The sequence below is a fragment of the Phyllobates terribilis genome, unplaced genomic scaffold (assembly GCF_046119375.1).
Source record: "Phyllobates terribilis strain yellow unplaced genomic scaffold, ASM4611937v1 Scaffold_9__5_contigs__length_417890890, whole genome shotgun sequence".
In the NCBI taxonomy this organism is placed as follows: domain Eukaryota; kingdom Metazoa; phylum Chordata; class Amphibia; order Anura; family Dendrobatidae; genus Phyllobates; species Phyllobates terribilis.
The window spans coordinates 330,373,996-330,389,271 of NW_027362769.1; the positions used below are offsets into that span (position 1 = coordinate 330,373,996).

Here is a 15,276-nt window from a genome sequence, read left to right on the forward strand (position 1 = left end):
TCATACTGATAACCATGTTTCTTGTCTTCCAGGTTCTAAGCCACTTGACACCTACTGGAAAAGTGGTCGATGACAACATCAGAAGCCTCTTCTTTGGAGACTTCTTTAAGCCTGACAGTGACTCTAAAGTATATGATGAAATAACAGATCTGAAACACTTGACGTCAGTCATGGAATATTACCTAGATGAATTTAATAATGTTAGCAAGGCTCCGATGTCTTTGGTAATGTTTAAGTTCGCCATCGAACACATCTCAAGAATCTGTCGCGTGTTGAAACAAGACAATGGTCATCTGCTGCTGGTTGGAATTGGGGGAAGCGGAAGACAGAGCGCTACCAAACTGGCCACCTTCATGAACGCATTTGAGCTCTTTCAAATAGAAATAACCAAGAATTACACCATAAACGAATGGCGCGATGACATCAAGAAAGTCATGCTACAGGCTGGGGTGGCTGGGAAGAATACAGTCTTTCTCTTTTGCGACAATCAAATTAAGGATGAGGTGTTCGTTGAAGATATCAACATGTTATTAAACACCGGAGATGTCCCTAATATTTTCCCAGCAGATGAGAAAGCAGATATAGTTGAGAAAATGCAGTCCATTGCAAGAACGGAAGGGAAAAAGATCGAAGCTACCCCTATGGCTATGTACAACTACTTCATCGAGAGAGTCAAGGCTAGCCTACACATTGTGCTGGGTGAGGAGACTTAAATGTGGCTGGTTTAATCCAGGCCCTACTTGTTGTGCTGATAGTAACAATGGATTATGTTATTTTCCTATTAGCAATGAGCCCCATTGGTGATGCCTTCCGAAATCGTCTGAGAATGTTTCCATCATTGATCAATTGTTGCACCATTGACTGGTTCCAGACTTGGCCAACTGATGCGTTAGAAATGGTGGCGAACAAGTTCTTAGAAGACGTGGACCTTGAGGATGAAGTTAGAAAAGAGTATGTTGTGCAGTCGGTTAAGGAGAAAGTATTTTCCTAGGGAGCTGAAACATTTATGGCTTATTGTAGGCTATCAGGGCATGCTGGGTTGCCATTTCACAACAGCAGGAGAAACACACGTTGAAGAACACAACTTCACACCATTATATAGACAACACTGCCACCACTAAACTAAAATCTGTGCATGTCCCTGCACTTCCCTGTGTGCTACAATATATCACTAGCCTGTCATTCAACATCCTTACCTAACCCTGCTTTAGTGGCATCTGCTGCTGTTGACAGGTGTTCATGCTAGGAGTCTGTGGATTCTGCTGGTGATATGAGGCGGTGACGTCAGCTTCGCTGGGTGGCGGAGGTGCTGTCTCAGCAAATAGTTGCAACACCCTTTTTGTGGTGGACGTCCATCTAAGTGTATTAGTGTTGTTGAGGATTGTGGTTCCACCAATCCAGGTTGTGTATGTTTTTGATGACCAGCATTTTGGGGGCTGGTCATCAAGTGCAATTGGTTTTCCTTGGTATGACTAATAGGAAACAGCACACCCTATTTAAACTCCCAGGAGTTGCCAGTTATTATTTGGTTAACTCTGGCTTGCTTTTCCTGCTGTTTTGGTCACAAACTGGCTCAGCTTCGAAACTTTATCTCATATTTGACTCCTCTTGATTTTGACCTTGTTTTTTTTTTTAGTCGGCTCTGACTGAGCTCCTGGTACTTGACCCTGACTATTCCCTTGACTTTACTATGTCTCCTAATTTTGTCCCTATTTTTGATACTCCAGTTATTGGACTATTTAGTTTATCTACCTCAAGCTCACTCCTTCGGCCGGCAGCTGTTCCATGCATGCAAACCAGGGGACCCAGTTGGAAGTCCAGATCCCTGTGGGTCTAAAGAGGTTGACCACTTTCTTTGGTTAATGTAACTTTCTTCACAAACTGACCAGCATTTCTGTCCATAAAATGGCGGCTGTTGGAGGAGAACATGACCAGACCAATCCATGAGCCGCCTCCAACAGCTTTCTTCACAAACTGACCAGCGTTTCTGTCCATAAAATGGCTGCTGTTGGAGGAGAACATGACCAGGCCAGTCCATCAGTCTCCTCCAACAGAAATGCAGCTTTCAGGTGTAAGGTGTTTTTAAATCGATGAAGGCCGATTGATGGATTTGGTCATATGCTTCTCTATCAGCACCCATTTTATGGACAGAAGTGCTGGTCAGTCTGTGAAGAAAGCTGCATTAAAAAATAAGTTACTAGGGTGCCTCAGGGACCTCCTAAGCAGAATGGCTTGCACCAAGTCTGTCCAAAGAGTCCCTCTGGCTGCACCTCTATCATCGCTGAGTCAAAAGGTCCTTTCCCCTGGAGATGCAGCGAAAAACACAACTAAGCAATGGGGTCTTCCAAGCACCGATCCTACCATGCTCCCCAATCTGATCTGACCCTAAGGAGGAGGAGGGAATGTTTCATGTGCTCCTCTGATGTCATGAAGATTATTTGAACACCACCAAGAGCACCAGTGATGGGTGGACACCACCAGGAGCACCAGTGATTGGTGGACACCACCAGGAGTACCAGTGATTGGTGGTTCCTTTCATGCTACCAGTCAGTGGTTTGACACCAAAAGATATTTTGGTCTCTAGCTGCGAAGAAGCACCTCTGACAGGTGTTTCCCCTTACATCACCCCTGGAACAGCTGGTTTTGTCTCCCTAAACCACCAATGCCACCCCATATTACATGACTGACAAATATTGTTGTCTGAAGCAATATTTACCCAATAGTGTAGGGCTAAGGATGTGAGAATAATGGAAATAGTGAAAGGCTGGTGATACTTTGTAACATGGAAGAGAGAACACAGACAATAGTTTAGGGATGGTGGTGGCTTCCAGATAATAGAAAGGTATCTGTTTTATAATGTACAGAATGAAATAGGGAGTTTGTCTTTAAACAAACCTAATTTATTACAATAGTGAATAACAAATGTATGTCTGTCTCTACAATGTCTTAGGGTCGTTTCCATGTGCAAGCTTTTCCAAGAAAGTGTAAAAGAATTGTCTGACAGCTACTATAGCACACTCCGGAGACACAACTACGTCACGCCAACCTCATACTTGGAGCTCATCCTCACATTCAAGACACTGCTGAACAGCAAAAGACACGAGGTTGATACTATGAGGAACCGCTACCTTGTTGGATTGGAGAAACTAGATTTTGCAGCCTCTCAAGTAAGTTCAAAATCAGGAGAAGGTCATTTATGAATAATTACACATTCCGTTACCATTATCTGATCTGAAGTCCTTGGAGATCTCGTTTTATTGTTGGAAATGTTATGCTCCGAGAGTCTACTTGGCCTCATAAACTGAATGACTTCACTACTAATTTGTATCGTAAGGGAAATATGCCCCGGCTTTGTGTTGTTGCCTCTAGTTCCTTGAGGAATGTGAATGAAAACAACTATTTTTTTCTAATTTCCTCAGCCCTACATATTATATATATATATATATATATATATATATATATATATATATTTATTTATTATTTTATCCAGGGCTGTTGGAGGCTGTAGTGTCGTGTCGTAATTATATATCTGATGAATTGTAGATAAATAGTCTACTGACAGTAAACTGCTAATCAGTGCTTGGGGTGTGGTTGGACCAGGAAGCACATGAGCAGCTAGTCCGGGTAATAATCTCCTCATGATAAAACACTTATCCTTGAAATCCTTGAAATCAGCGTCTCAGCTCCTACCTCATCAGATTATATAGCAAAAACCTGCTGACAGATTCCCTTTAAGGCTATGTGCCCACGATGCAGAAATGCTCCGGATTTTTTCCTGAGCGTTTCTGCATCTCCCTGGCAGAAAAAACGCATGCGGATTGTACATGTGGATTGTACATGCGGATTGTACATGTGGATTGTACATGTGGATTGTACATGCGGATTGTACATGCGGATTGTACATGCGGATTGTACATGTGGATTGTACATGTGGATTGTACATGCGGATTGTACATGTGGATTGTACATGCGGATTGTACATGCGGATTGTACATGCGGATTGTACATGCGGATTGTACATGTGGATTGTACATGTGGATTGTACATGCGGATTGTACATGCGTTTTTCCTGCCAGGGACATGCTGATGTGAAGTGTTCTTCACATGCATTTCCGCATGCGGGTTGTCAAGCGCTTTCCAAGCGATTTTAGCATCACTTGGAAAGTGCTTGACAACTTGCTCACACTATATAAAGCCATGCAACCGGCATGGATTTATATAGTGTGACCCAAAGAATGGTAAAAAATAAAAAATAAATATATACTTACCCTCTGATGGCCCCCGGTGTCTTTATCCGATGCGTCCTGGCTGCCGGCAGCTCACGGTACACTGAAAGGACCTGCCGACATCAGCGGTCGCGTGACCCGTCACATGACTAAATGATGTCATGGCAGGTCCTTAAGACCATCACGAGCTGCCGGCGAGCCAGGACGCATCGCAAAGGACACCGGGGGCCATCAGAAGGTAAGTATAATGTATATTTTTTATTTTATTCTTTTTTTTACAGGTACTATGGTACCCGGGTCCGGAGGAGAGTCTCCTCTCCTCCAGACCCGGGTACCATCCGCACATTGAAACGCATGGAATCCGCATGTACAGATGCAGTGATGCGGATTCAATGCGTTTCAATGCAAGTCAATAGGGGCAAAAACTCCGCGCTTCCGCAAAATAATTGGTAGTGCTGCGTTTTTTTCCGCAATGATAATCCGCAGCGGAAATTTTCGCAGCATGTGCACAGCACATGCGGATTATCATTGGGGAACATGGCAGGTCTTCTACCAAGCGTTTTCTAAGCGTTTCTGCAGCGGAATTGCCGCTGTGGAAACGCTTAAACAACGCATAGTGGACACACAGCCTAATAGATTACATGATATTAGCCATCTCTTCATTTGATATCTAATATCTCTCCATGCCTCTCTCTTAGGCCTCAGCATTAGAGCACAGATAGCACATAATGTACAGTCTGCTTTTTTTAATTAAAAATGCACATGATGTGATGTGTAACATGTCATGATGTCATATATGTGGCTTATAGGGGTTTTCAGTTGCAGTTTGTGTGCTTTACTCACCCTTCATGGGTCCAGCACTGAGTCTTTGCCGCTGCTTTCAGTGTCTACTATTGTCTGCAGCGTTGACAGCGCTGTCGCCAATAACTGATCTTAGTAGGCAGCATGGGCCAGTCCGAGCTGCTGAGCTCACTGATTGGTTGCAGCGTTGTCAGACCTGGGAGCAGCATAGGAGACTCAGTGCTGGACCTGGGGAGGATGAGTAAAGTACAATTTGTTTTTTTGAAGCCGGAAAACCCATTCAATACTTGCTGGGGGATCATAGAAAGAACTTCTTGTGACCATTTTAGTACATTTATGGGGTCACCCAGATATGAAGTGATGTGGTTGTAAGATCTAAAATGGAAGCCGGAATTTCACGGGTTTGTTTGTGTGGAAAGTTTGGGTACAATGTGACAAAACTAATCTTTTGCTTTCCTCGGCCCATTTATTAATTCTCTGTAAAGTGACCTAGATTGCTTGACGTGTTTATTATTCCCCGGTATCTTTGTTTTACGCTCTTGTTAAACTCTTAATCTTCTAAAATTGGATGTAAAAAGAAAGCCCTTTTCATGTGTAAATGTCGGTGTGAAGAATAAGTGAGAGGTGGCTGTGTCTGCGCCTCTTTGTTATGTTGTGTCCTTATCGGAAGTTTAATAAGATTTAATGATTCCCATTGTGACGGAGTCTGTTGAGTCAAACAATTGCTAATTATTGCCCCTTTTCATGTCCTTTGCATTAGGTCTCAGTTATGCAGAAAGAGCTGACCGCGCTTCAACCGGAATTGATTAAAACTTCAGCCGAAACGGAGAAGATGATGATTAAAATAGAAGAGGAGACGGTGGAAGTTGACGCTAAGAGAGAACTAGTGTCAGCGGATGAAAGGGTGGCCAACGAGGCGGCTGCCGCTTCTCAGGCCATTAAGGTAACCCCGAGTTTTTGTCAAGACTTCCTGGAACTCCCCATTAATGGCTACAGGTCCATTCTGCATCACAAACTCCATCTGTTGCCACCTGCAAGATGTAGACTGTCAAGATCACCTCTGAGGGTCTCACCTATCCAATTTACATTCCCATTTCTTCTATCGTCCTTTATTTTCCTTTTTCTGATTTTGCATTTGCTTAAAATCTACAGTGTATATCTAAAAATTGCCAACGCATATCAATGGGTCCGTGAAAAAAGCTTGGATGACATCTACAATAAGTGTGGTCCAATTTTCACGGACATTTCAGAATGGAGAAGGTGAAGAATTTTTTTTTAATTTCTCCACATATGAAAAAATTGGACGACACTTGTACCGCACTGTGATCAAACCCTGATCAGAATAATTGGTCCAGCTTTCTCATACGTGAAAAAATCGGACGTGTGAATGACGCCCTACTGTGATACCAAACAGTAAAGTTTATTTTTTTAGCTTTATATGAGTGAGCTAGTTAGTTTTTAATCACGTGATTTCATAGACATAATGGAAAACAAAACAATTAACGGGGTAGAACGGCAAAATGAGCAATTGTAAGTACACAGTGCTGTATAATATGATGATGGCAATGTATTAAGAGGATGAAAGACGTTGATGGGAGGAGGAGGGGGGCTTCTTTAACCCCTTTACGACGTGGTACATAATAGTATGCACCACGTCATAACCCCCTGTTCAGCGCGGGCTCCAGTGCTGAGCCCGCACTGAACCAGGCGCATGTCAGCTGATTTATACAGCTGACATGTACCCGCAACAGACGCAGGTGGAATCGCGATCCACCAGCCTCTGTTAACTAGTGAAATGACGTTGTCAATCTGACAGCGGCATTTAACAGCGCTACGCCGGAAGCCCTTCACTTACCCCACCCATCGTTGACCTCTTCACATGATCATGGGTCACCGATGGGTTGGCACAACAACCCGGGGTCTGCAGGAGACCCCTGTGGTTGTCATGGCCAGATTGCTATGAGCGCCGCCCAGTGGTCGGCGCTCATAGCAAGTAAGCAAATCTGCTACATACAGGCAATCTGCTCATGGCCGGTATGTAGCAGAGCTGATCAGGCAAGTGCTGCTTCTAGTCTCCCATGGAGACTATTGAAGCAAGCGAAAAGTAAAAAAAAAAAAAAAGTTTTTAAAAATATATAAAAGTTGAAGTCACCCCCCTTTTGCCCCATTCAAAATAAAACAATAAAAATAAAATCCCACATACACATATTTGGTATCACCACGTTCAGAAGCGCCCGGTCTATCAATATAAAAAAAGAATTAATCTGATCGGTAAACAGCGTAAAGGAGAAAAAAATTCTAAACTCCAGAATTAAGTTTTTTTGGCTGCCGCAACATTGCAATAAAATGCAATAATGGGCGATCAAAACATCAGATCTACCGCAAAATGATATCAATAAAAACGTCAGCCCGGTGCACAAAAAATAAACCCTCACCCGGCTCTAGATAATGAAAAATGGAGACGCTACGGGTCTTGGATAATGGCGCCATTTTTTTTTGTAGCAATCTTTGGATTTTTTTTTCACCACATAAATAAAAAAGAACCTATACATGTTTGGTGTCTACGAACTCGTAACTACCTGGAGAATAATAATGGCAGATCAGTTTTATCATTCAGTGAATGTTGTAAAAAAAAAAAACAACGGTGGAATTGCACTTTTTTTTTGCAATTTCACTGCACTTGGAATTTTTTTCCCGTTTTCCAGTACACGATATTGACCGAATTGACCGAAAAATAAAAAAGTTATGGCTCTGAGAACAAGGGGAGCAAAAAACAAAAACGTAAAAAACAGGGTTAAAGAGTTCATCTAGTATTTTGTTTTTTTTGCTTTTTTTTTATGGGTCTAGAAACTAGCAGGCATGTAGGTGCTACCCACTTGCCTGTTGTGCCCGGCATCCATCTCTGCCGGCACAGAGTGATCACAGACTGCTCCCGCTAGCAATTCAGCGGCTTCCGCTGATGTCACATCGACAGAACAGCAGCTTCTTTTCCGCTCTGCTCTTTTGATGTGGCTTGACTGCCAACATCATGTTGATTGACAGCTGACTCCCTGCTGCCTAACCGCGAGGAGCTGGCTGTCAATCAGACATTGAACAGCTGAATTGGTCAATAACCGTCCTGAGCTGGCACTGGGTAGAATAGGCAGAAAAAAAAAGCAGGCAGGTAGTTGTTAACTACTTGCATGTTCTACCCAGGGACAGGTCTGAGCGGTCATTGTCCATTCCTGATGGCAACTCAGCTGCTCAATATCAACAGAGAAGCTCTTCCTCTTCCAGGCTGCTCTGTAGACATCATGCTGACAGAGCAGCAGCTTCTTTTCCGCTCTACTCTGTTAACTAGACGTGATTGCTAACCTCATGCTGATTGACAGCCTGCTCCCTGCTGTCTAACCGCGGGAAGCAAGCAGTCAGCTGGCTTCCCGCGGTTAGACTGTGGGGAGCCAGCTGTCAATAAGCATGAGGTCAGCGTAAGCCACTGAATCGCCGACAGGAGCGATCACAGACCGCGCTGTGCCAGCAGAGATCGGCGTCAGGCACAACAGGCAGGTAGGTAGCACCTACCTGTCTGCTAGTTTTTAGGCCCATACAAAAAAAAGGAATAGATATGGATAAACCATATAAAGCTAAAGAAAGAACAAGGAAAGAAGGAGGACAGAGGAATGAGACCTAAAACGGTTACATTATTAATGGAGATTATTGCTTCAAAAAAGTGTACATCCCCTGTAATGTGTGAGCATTGGAGGACACGGCTACTTACTAAAGTGTCACATCAAATAATGAAAGGAATATATAAGTCTTCAGATACATTCCTTTTAGTGATAAGTGATACATGTCGAGGCTGGGTGACAGTGTGAACAGCTCACATCTCTAAGAGGCGGAAGCAGAACGTCCTTCCTACGTAACTACAGACCCGCTCGCGGCTGCAATTTATTTGAAAGGCCAGCGTTGATCTCAGCGGTGACCTGTCTTTGTATTTCATCAGCGGTGATCTTTTAATAATGATCATTTTCACACCTCCGACAGCCTTCATGGGCTACATCTAAAAAGCGAGAGCTGCACTCTTTCTATATACCAGATTATGACAGCTACTGCGTTATTCTCCGTATAAAAAGACTCTGACAGTCAGTGTCACCGCCATCAGCTGGAGAAGCCCAGGCGGCGGCTCCGCTAATCATTATTTCATGGACTGTACCGTATTGCTAAAGGTTGTGTGAATTATACATAAAAGGAGATGCATGCACTTTTGTCAGATTTTGTAAGTTCTCAGGAATTCAGCACAACGTATGTCATACAGGCCGGCTCTGGAAGACGTACGCAGAAAAGGGAGGTGCATTGGTTGTTCAGCAATGGCAGCTTGGGCTGATGTTTGAGCCCTGCTGCATTCATAGTGTCTGGGCATGCTCGGGCAATACACCCCAAAGGAGAAATGCCAGTCCACGTTGCCATCAGGCAACCACCAACCACCAATGACTGCCCCAGGGAAGAGAAGAGCCACTTTGGATGTCACTTTGAGGCCGGCGACACACTAACGTATCACATCCGATGTGAGAGCACCGGATGCAATATCCTAATGACACTCATGATCCGAGTGTCAGTACTCTGTGCTCCCAACATCTCGCATGAGAGGATAACAGCACAGCTGTGGAGGGGATGGAGAAAGGAGACAGGCAGGGATCGCACTGCACTCGGGTGATATCCAAGTGCAGTGCGATGTTTCACACACACCCATAGACTTATATAAGATAGTCATTGAGAACATAAGCATAGGATTAAATTGGTACAAATGCAATCCGATTTTTTAGCGGATTGCATTAGTCCGATTAAATGACAAGTGGGAGCGAGCCCTAAAAAGGGTACTGTGGCTAACAATTTAATGGGATAGTATGAGGGTAGTATAAGGGTACTAGTATGAGAATACTGAATCTATCATTAGTTTGGAGGAAACTGTGACTATCACTAGTTTGGAGGGCAGTGTAGCTTACCTTTTAAAGCACACATATCAAACTCTGGCACGCGGACAAAATCTGGCCCGCAGGGTGAGTATATTTGGCCCGCGATGCCAGTCGGGCCCATTATTCTGTATGCAGGACTATGTGGGGTCATTATTCTGTATGGAGGATTATGTGGGGCCCATTATTCTGTATGGAGGATTCTGTGGGCCCATTATACTGTATGGAGGACTATGTGGGGCCCATTATACTGTATGGAGGACTATATGGGGCCCATTATACTGTATGGAGGTTGGCCCTTGACTTTGTCCAAGCTTTTAATTTTGGCCCTCTGTGTATTTTGAGTTTGACATCCCTGGTTTAAAGGGAACCTGATAGTGGATTCACTCGGCAGCACGCATCAGGCACTGGCTATATGATTTGACTCTGAAACACTGCAGAGTTTCAAAGTAAGACATAGCTTAAAAGCAGCCAGGGACCGAGCCACACGTGGACTAGTTGACTGGCAGTGGGCTACTCCCCTTCCACTCCCAGTAACTAACAGGTCTCTCCCTGCACATACACGCAGGGAGAGACCTGTCACTTAAGAGTAGCGGGCCGGGAGAAGCCACCGGGGACCCGCCTTTTCGACTTGTCTCCTGTGTGACTCAGTCCCCAGCTGCTTTTAAGCTGCAGTGGTGGCCAAAAGTATTGGCACCCCTGCAATTCTGTCAGATAATACTCAGTTTCTTCCTGAAAATGATTGCAATCACATATTGTTTGGTATTATTATCTTCATTTAATTTGTCTTCAATGAAAAAACACAAAAAGAATTGTCCTAAAGCCAAATTGGATATAATTCCACACCAAACCTAAAAAAGGGGGTGGACAAAAGTATTGGCACTGTTTGAAAAATCATGTGATGCTTCTCTAATTCGTGTAATTAACAGCACCTGTAACTTACCTGTGGCACCTAACAGGTGTTGGCAATAACTAAATCACACTTGCAGCCAGTTAACATGGATTAAAGTTGACTCAACCTCTGTCCTGTGTCCTTGTGTGTACCACATTGAGCATGGAGAAAAGAAAGAAGACCAAAGAACTGTCTGAGGACTTGAGAAACCAAATTGTGAGGAAGCATGAGCAATCTCAAGGCTACAAGTCCATCTCCAAAGACCTGAATGTTCCTGTGTCTTCCGTGCGCAGTGTCATCAAGAAGTTTAAAGCCCATGGCACTGTGGCTAACCTCCCTAGATGTGGACGGAAAAGAAAAATTGATGAGAGGTTTCAACGCAAGATTGTGCGGATGGTGGATAAAGAACCTCGACTAACATCCAAACAAGTTCAAGCTGCCCTGCAGTCCAAGGGTACAACAGTGTCAACCCGTACTATCCGTCGGCGTCTGAATGAAAAGGGACTGTATGGTAGGATACCCAGGAAGACCCCACTTCTTACCCCGAGACATAAAAAAGCCGGGCTGGAGTTTGCCAAAACTTACCTGAGAAAGTCTAAATGTTTTGGAAGAATGTTCTCTGGTCAGATGAGACAAAAGTAGAGCTTTTTGTGAAAAAGCATCAACATAGAGTGTACAGGAAAAAAAAAGAGGCATTCAAAGAAAAGAACACGGTCCCTACAGTCAAACATGGCGGAGGTTCCCTGATGTTTTGGGGTTGCTTTGCTGCCTCTGGCACTGGACTGCTTGACCGTGTGCATGGCTTTATGAACAAATTTTGCAGCATAATGTAGGGCCCAGTGTGAGAAAGCTGGGTCTCCCTCAGAGGTCATGGGTCTTCCAGCAGGACAATGACCCAAAACACACTTCCAAAAGCACTATAAAATGGTGTGAGAGAAAGCACTGGAGACTTCTAAGGTGGCCAGCAATGAGTCCAGACCTGAATCCCATAGAACACCTGTGGAGAGATCTCAAAATGGCAGTTTGGAGAAGGCACCCTTCAAATATCAGGGACCTGGAGCAGTTTGCCAAAGAAGAATGGTCTACAATTCCAGCAGAGCATTGTAAGAAACTCATTGATGGTTACCGGAAGCGGTTGTTCGCAGTTATTTTGGCTAAAGGTTGTGCAACCAAGTATTAGGCTGAGGGTGCCAATACTTTTGTCTGGCACATTTTTGGAGTTTTGTGTGAAATGATCAATGATTTGATTTTTGCTTCATTCTCTTTTGTGTTTTTTCCTTGCAAGCAAATTAAATGAAGATAATAATACCAAAGAATTTGTGATTGCAATTATTTTCAGGAAGAAACTGAGTATTACCTGACAGAATTGCAGGGGTGCCAATACTTTTGGCCACCACTGTATGTCTTACTCTGAAACTCTGCAGTGTTTCGGAGTCAAACATATATGTCTGAAATGATACAGCCCCGGTCTGATTCTTGCTGCCAGTGGATTGGGCAGCATATATCAGCTGTCAGGCTCCCTTTAAAGGGGCACTGTGAGTGCTACCAGTGTGTGAGTACTAATTTGGGGGTTGCTTATGGCTGTCACTAGTTTAAATAGCACTAAAGTATGGCTGTCACTATTTTAGGGCACAGTAGCTGGGAATGTTGTGGTGTATAACTTATCAGACTACACAAAGTTTCCTTGTAGTCTGTTACCATAGAGACACAGAGATCTGGACAGAAGCTGTAGACACAAAAGGGTACGTTTTTAATTAAGATTATTGCTTCATTTTTATTTGATAAAATCGATCAGTAAAAATAGGGCTGAGAATTAACTTTTTCAAAAGTAAGAAGTATAAGTTTCAAATCCTTAAAGAAACTTTAGGGCGGCACATGTATAAGAAAACAACTTCTTCCTCTGCAGCATTGGTCTCTGAGGTCAATGTGCAGGATAACATTTTAACACTGCAAATATGAGGAAGTTTTAAAACTTAGGTTATGTTCTCGCTAATGGCTTAATCGTATTTACCTTGAGGCTAATGGTGGACTAATTCCGTGGAGGATGATAGGGGAGAAGTCAGTCGGCAGCCGCAGCCGCGGTAAGGAAAAAGTTTTCTTCCTTCCTTATTGTGAGCTGTCAGCGCTGTGGATATGTGGAGATATTTAGGTCATCTTTGCATACAGAAGTATATTCCTTAAGACGCAGAAGATTCTGAGTTTCCAGTAGATTTTTATTTTTATATCATGGCTCCTATGGGTTTTCTATAGCTGTTTATTCCTGCGGTACGTATTACCATAGCAATCAATGATAAGCCTCTGTTCTTGCTGCTATAAATGGTGTTTGTAGTTACCGGCGCTAGTTGGAGAATAGATAGAACTGGAAATTATTAGCAGCAGGATGACTGGGACTGGCTTTCTTCATTTCTTCTGATGAGCATATTGGGAGCCCCCTCCTGGCTTCAGGTCCTCTTCTTAAAGGGAGCCGGTCAGCAGGTTTTTGTACCATAAATCAAACATGTGAAGTCATTGTAATTAGGAATACATTTCATATCTTCTATTTAGTAATCTTTGTTTTCTTTCCAAAGTTATCCCTTAGCCAATATTTATGCAAATGAGGTGCAAGTGCAAGGGGCTTGGCCTTGCACCAACAACTCCCTGTCCTCTTTCCATCTTTCCCCACCCACCACTGTTCAAAGCCCTCTGATCGACAGGTCACTCTTCTCTTAAAGGGGTTGTGCCACCATAAAGAATACATTTAACTAAGCGGAAAAGGTGGAAATAAATAGTTTTGCAATTTACAGTTATTAAAAATTATGCTCCATTCAAAAAATAACAAGCTTTCATCTTCTGAAGTATGCTCCCTGACGTTATTCCATACTATTCTCCCAGTGACCGACCAGCTGGCCAAGCATGCGCAGTTCCTTTAATCATAAAAGTTCCCCCCAACTCCCCACCCCCAGTGTGCACAACGTATGCTCCCTGCACTCACATTTACTCTCATTCACAAAATTCTATAGCAATAAACTAAGTTGATTGTTGAATAAAAAGATGTTGCCTTTGTCTGTACATAGATTCAAGTATATTGTGCCATGTACTGCTCATATAAGAGGGGATGGCCCACCAGAGGATTCTCCTGTTCTCCTGTGGGCCAGTCCGAGCCTGGCGACGCATAGGAATTCCCTTCTATCACTCCCCGCCAAGAATGATGATGCCTACCTGATATTTCAGTCTGATACTGTCAAATCCAGGGCACATCCTATTGACAAGGGGGATGTGTTAATTTATTCAATCATTTTCAGGAGGAGTAATCGTTTTTATTGCAATAGACACAGGTCTTCTTTAAATAACATCACATAATAGTTTGACTGCTTCCTTTCCTCTTACATGGAGACGCCTTTACTGATATTTTGTACATTTACACAATATCTTTTCTTTGTGTTTTCATTTTAGTTTTATTGATTTTTGCAGGATGAATGTGAAGGTGATCTAGCAGAAGCCATGCCAGCTCTAGAGGCGGCAATATCAGCTCTTAATACTCTCAACCAGTCGGACATCACTCTGGTCAAATCTATGCAGAATCCCCCAGCGCCTGTTAAACTGGTTATGGAGAGTATCTGTGTGATGAAAGGCATAAGACCGGACAGGAAGCCGGACCCTGGAGGAACAGGTGAGAGGACAATGCACGTGCGGCACCATAAAGTGTAGTCATCAACTGGAGGAAGTACTCAAGCAGGCAATCCAATGATTCCCATTTTTCATGCCTAGAAACCAAATAATGGTAAAGATTATTGTTAATAAATAAATTTGATTTGTGAATACAGCGAACCAGGTTTGAATTGAATAAAGATGGGAAAAAAGTATATATATACAGTGCCTACAAGTAGTATTCAACCCCCTGCAGATTTAGCTGGTTTGATAAGATGCAAATAAGTTAGAGCCTTCAAACTGCAAACGAGAGTAGGTTTTATGAACAGAAGCATAAATCTTACAAACCAAAAAGTTATGTTGCTCAGTTGAATTTTATTAAATTTTAAACATAAAAGTGTGGGTCAATTATTATACAACCCCTATGTTTAATATTTTGTGGAATAACCCTTGTTTGCAATTACAGCTAATAATCATCTTTTATAAGACCTGATCAGGCCGGCACAGGTCTGTGGAGTTATCTTGGCCCACTCCTCCATGCAGATCTTCTCCAAGTTATCTAGGTTCTTTCGGTGTCTCATGTGGACTTTATTCTTGAGCTCCTTCCACAAGTTTTCAATTGGGTTAAGGTCAGGAGACTGACTAGGCCACTCCAACACCTTGACTTTTTCCCTATTGAACCAGGCCTTGGTTTTCTTGGCTGTGTGCTTTGGGTCGTTGTCTTGTTGGAAGATGAAATTACGACCCATCTTAAGATCCTTGATGGAGGAGCGGAGGTTCT

General features: G+C 43.2%; 1 protein-coding gene across 2 annotated transcripts in view; it reads left to right on the forward strand.

Annotated features, from left to right (window-relative positions):
- Positions 1 to 15,276, forward strand: part of DNAH3 (dynein axonemal heavy chain 3) — a 487,274-nt gene that overhangs the window by 437,781 nt on the left and 34,217 nt on the right. For both annotated transcript variants that reach the window (XM_073647962.1, XM_073647963.1), the window contains exons 47-51: positions 33 to 699; positions 786 to 951; positions 2,951 to 3,167; positions 5,788 to 5,970; positions 14,319 to 14,517. In XM_073647962.1, the coding sequence (XP_073504063.1) occupies positions 33 to 699; positions 786 to 951; positions 2,951 to 3,167; positions 5,788 to 5,970; positions 14,319 to 14,517 (1,432 nt within the window). The remainder of the gene's footprint in view (positions 1 to 32; positions 700 to 785; positions 952 to 2,950; positions 3,168 to 5,787; positions 5,971 to 14,318; positions 14,518 to 15,276) is intronic.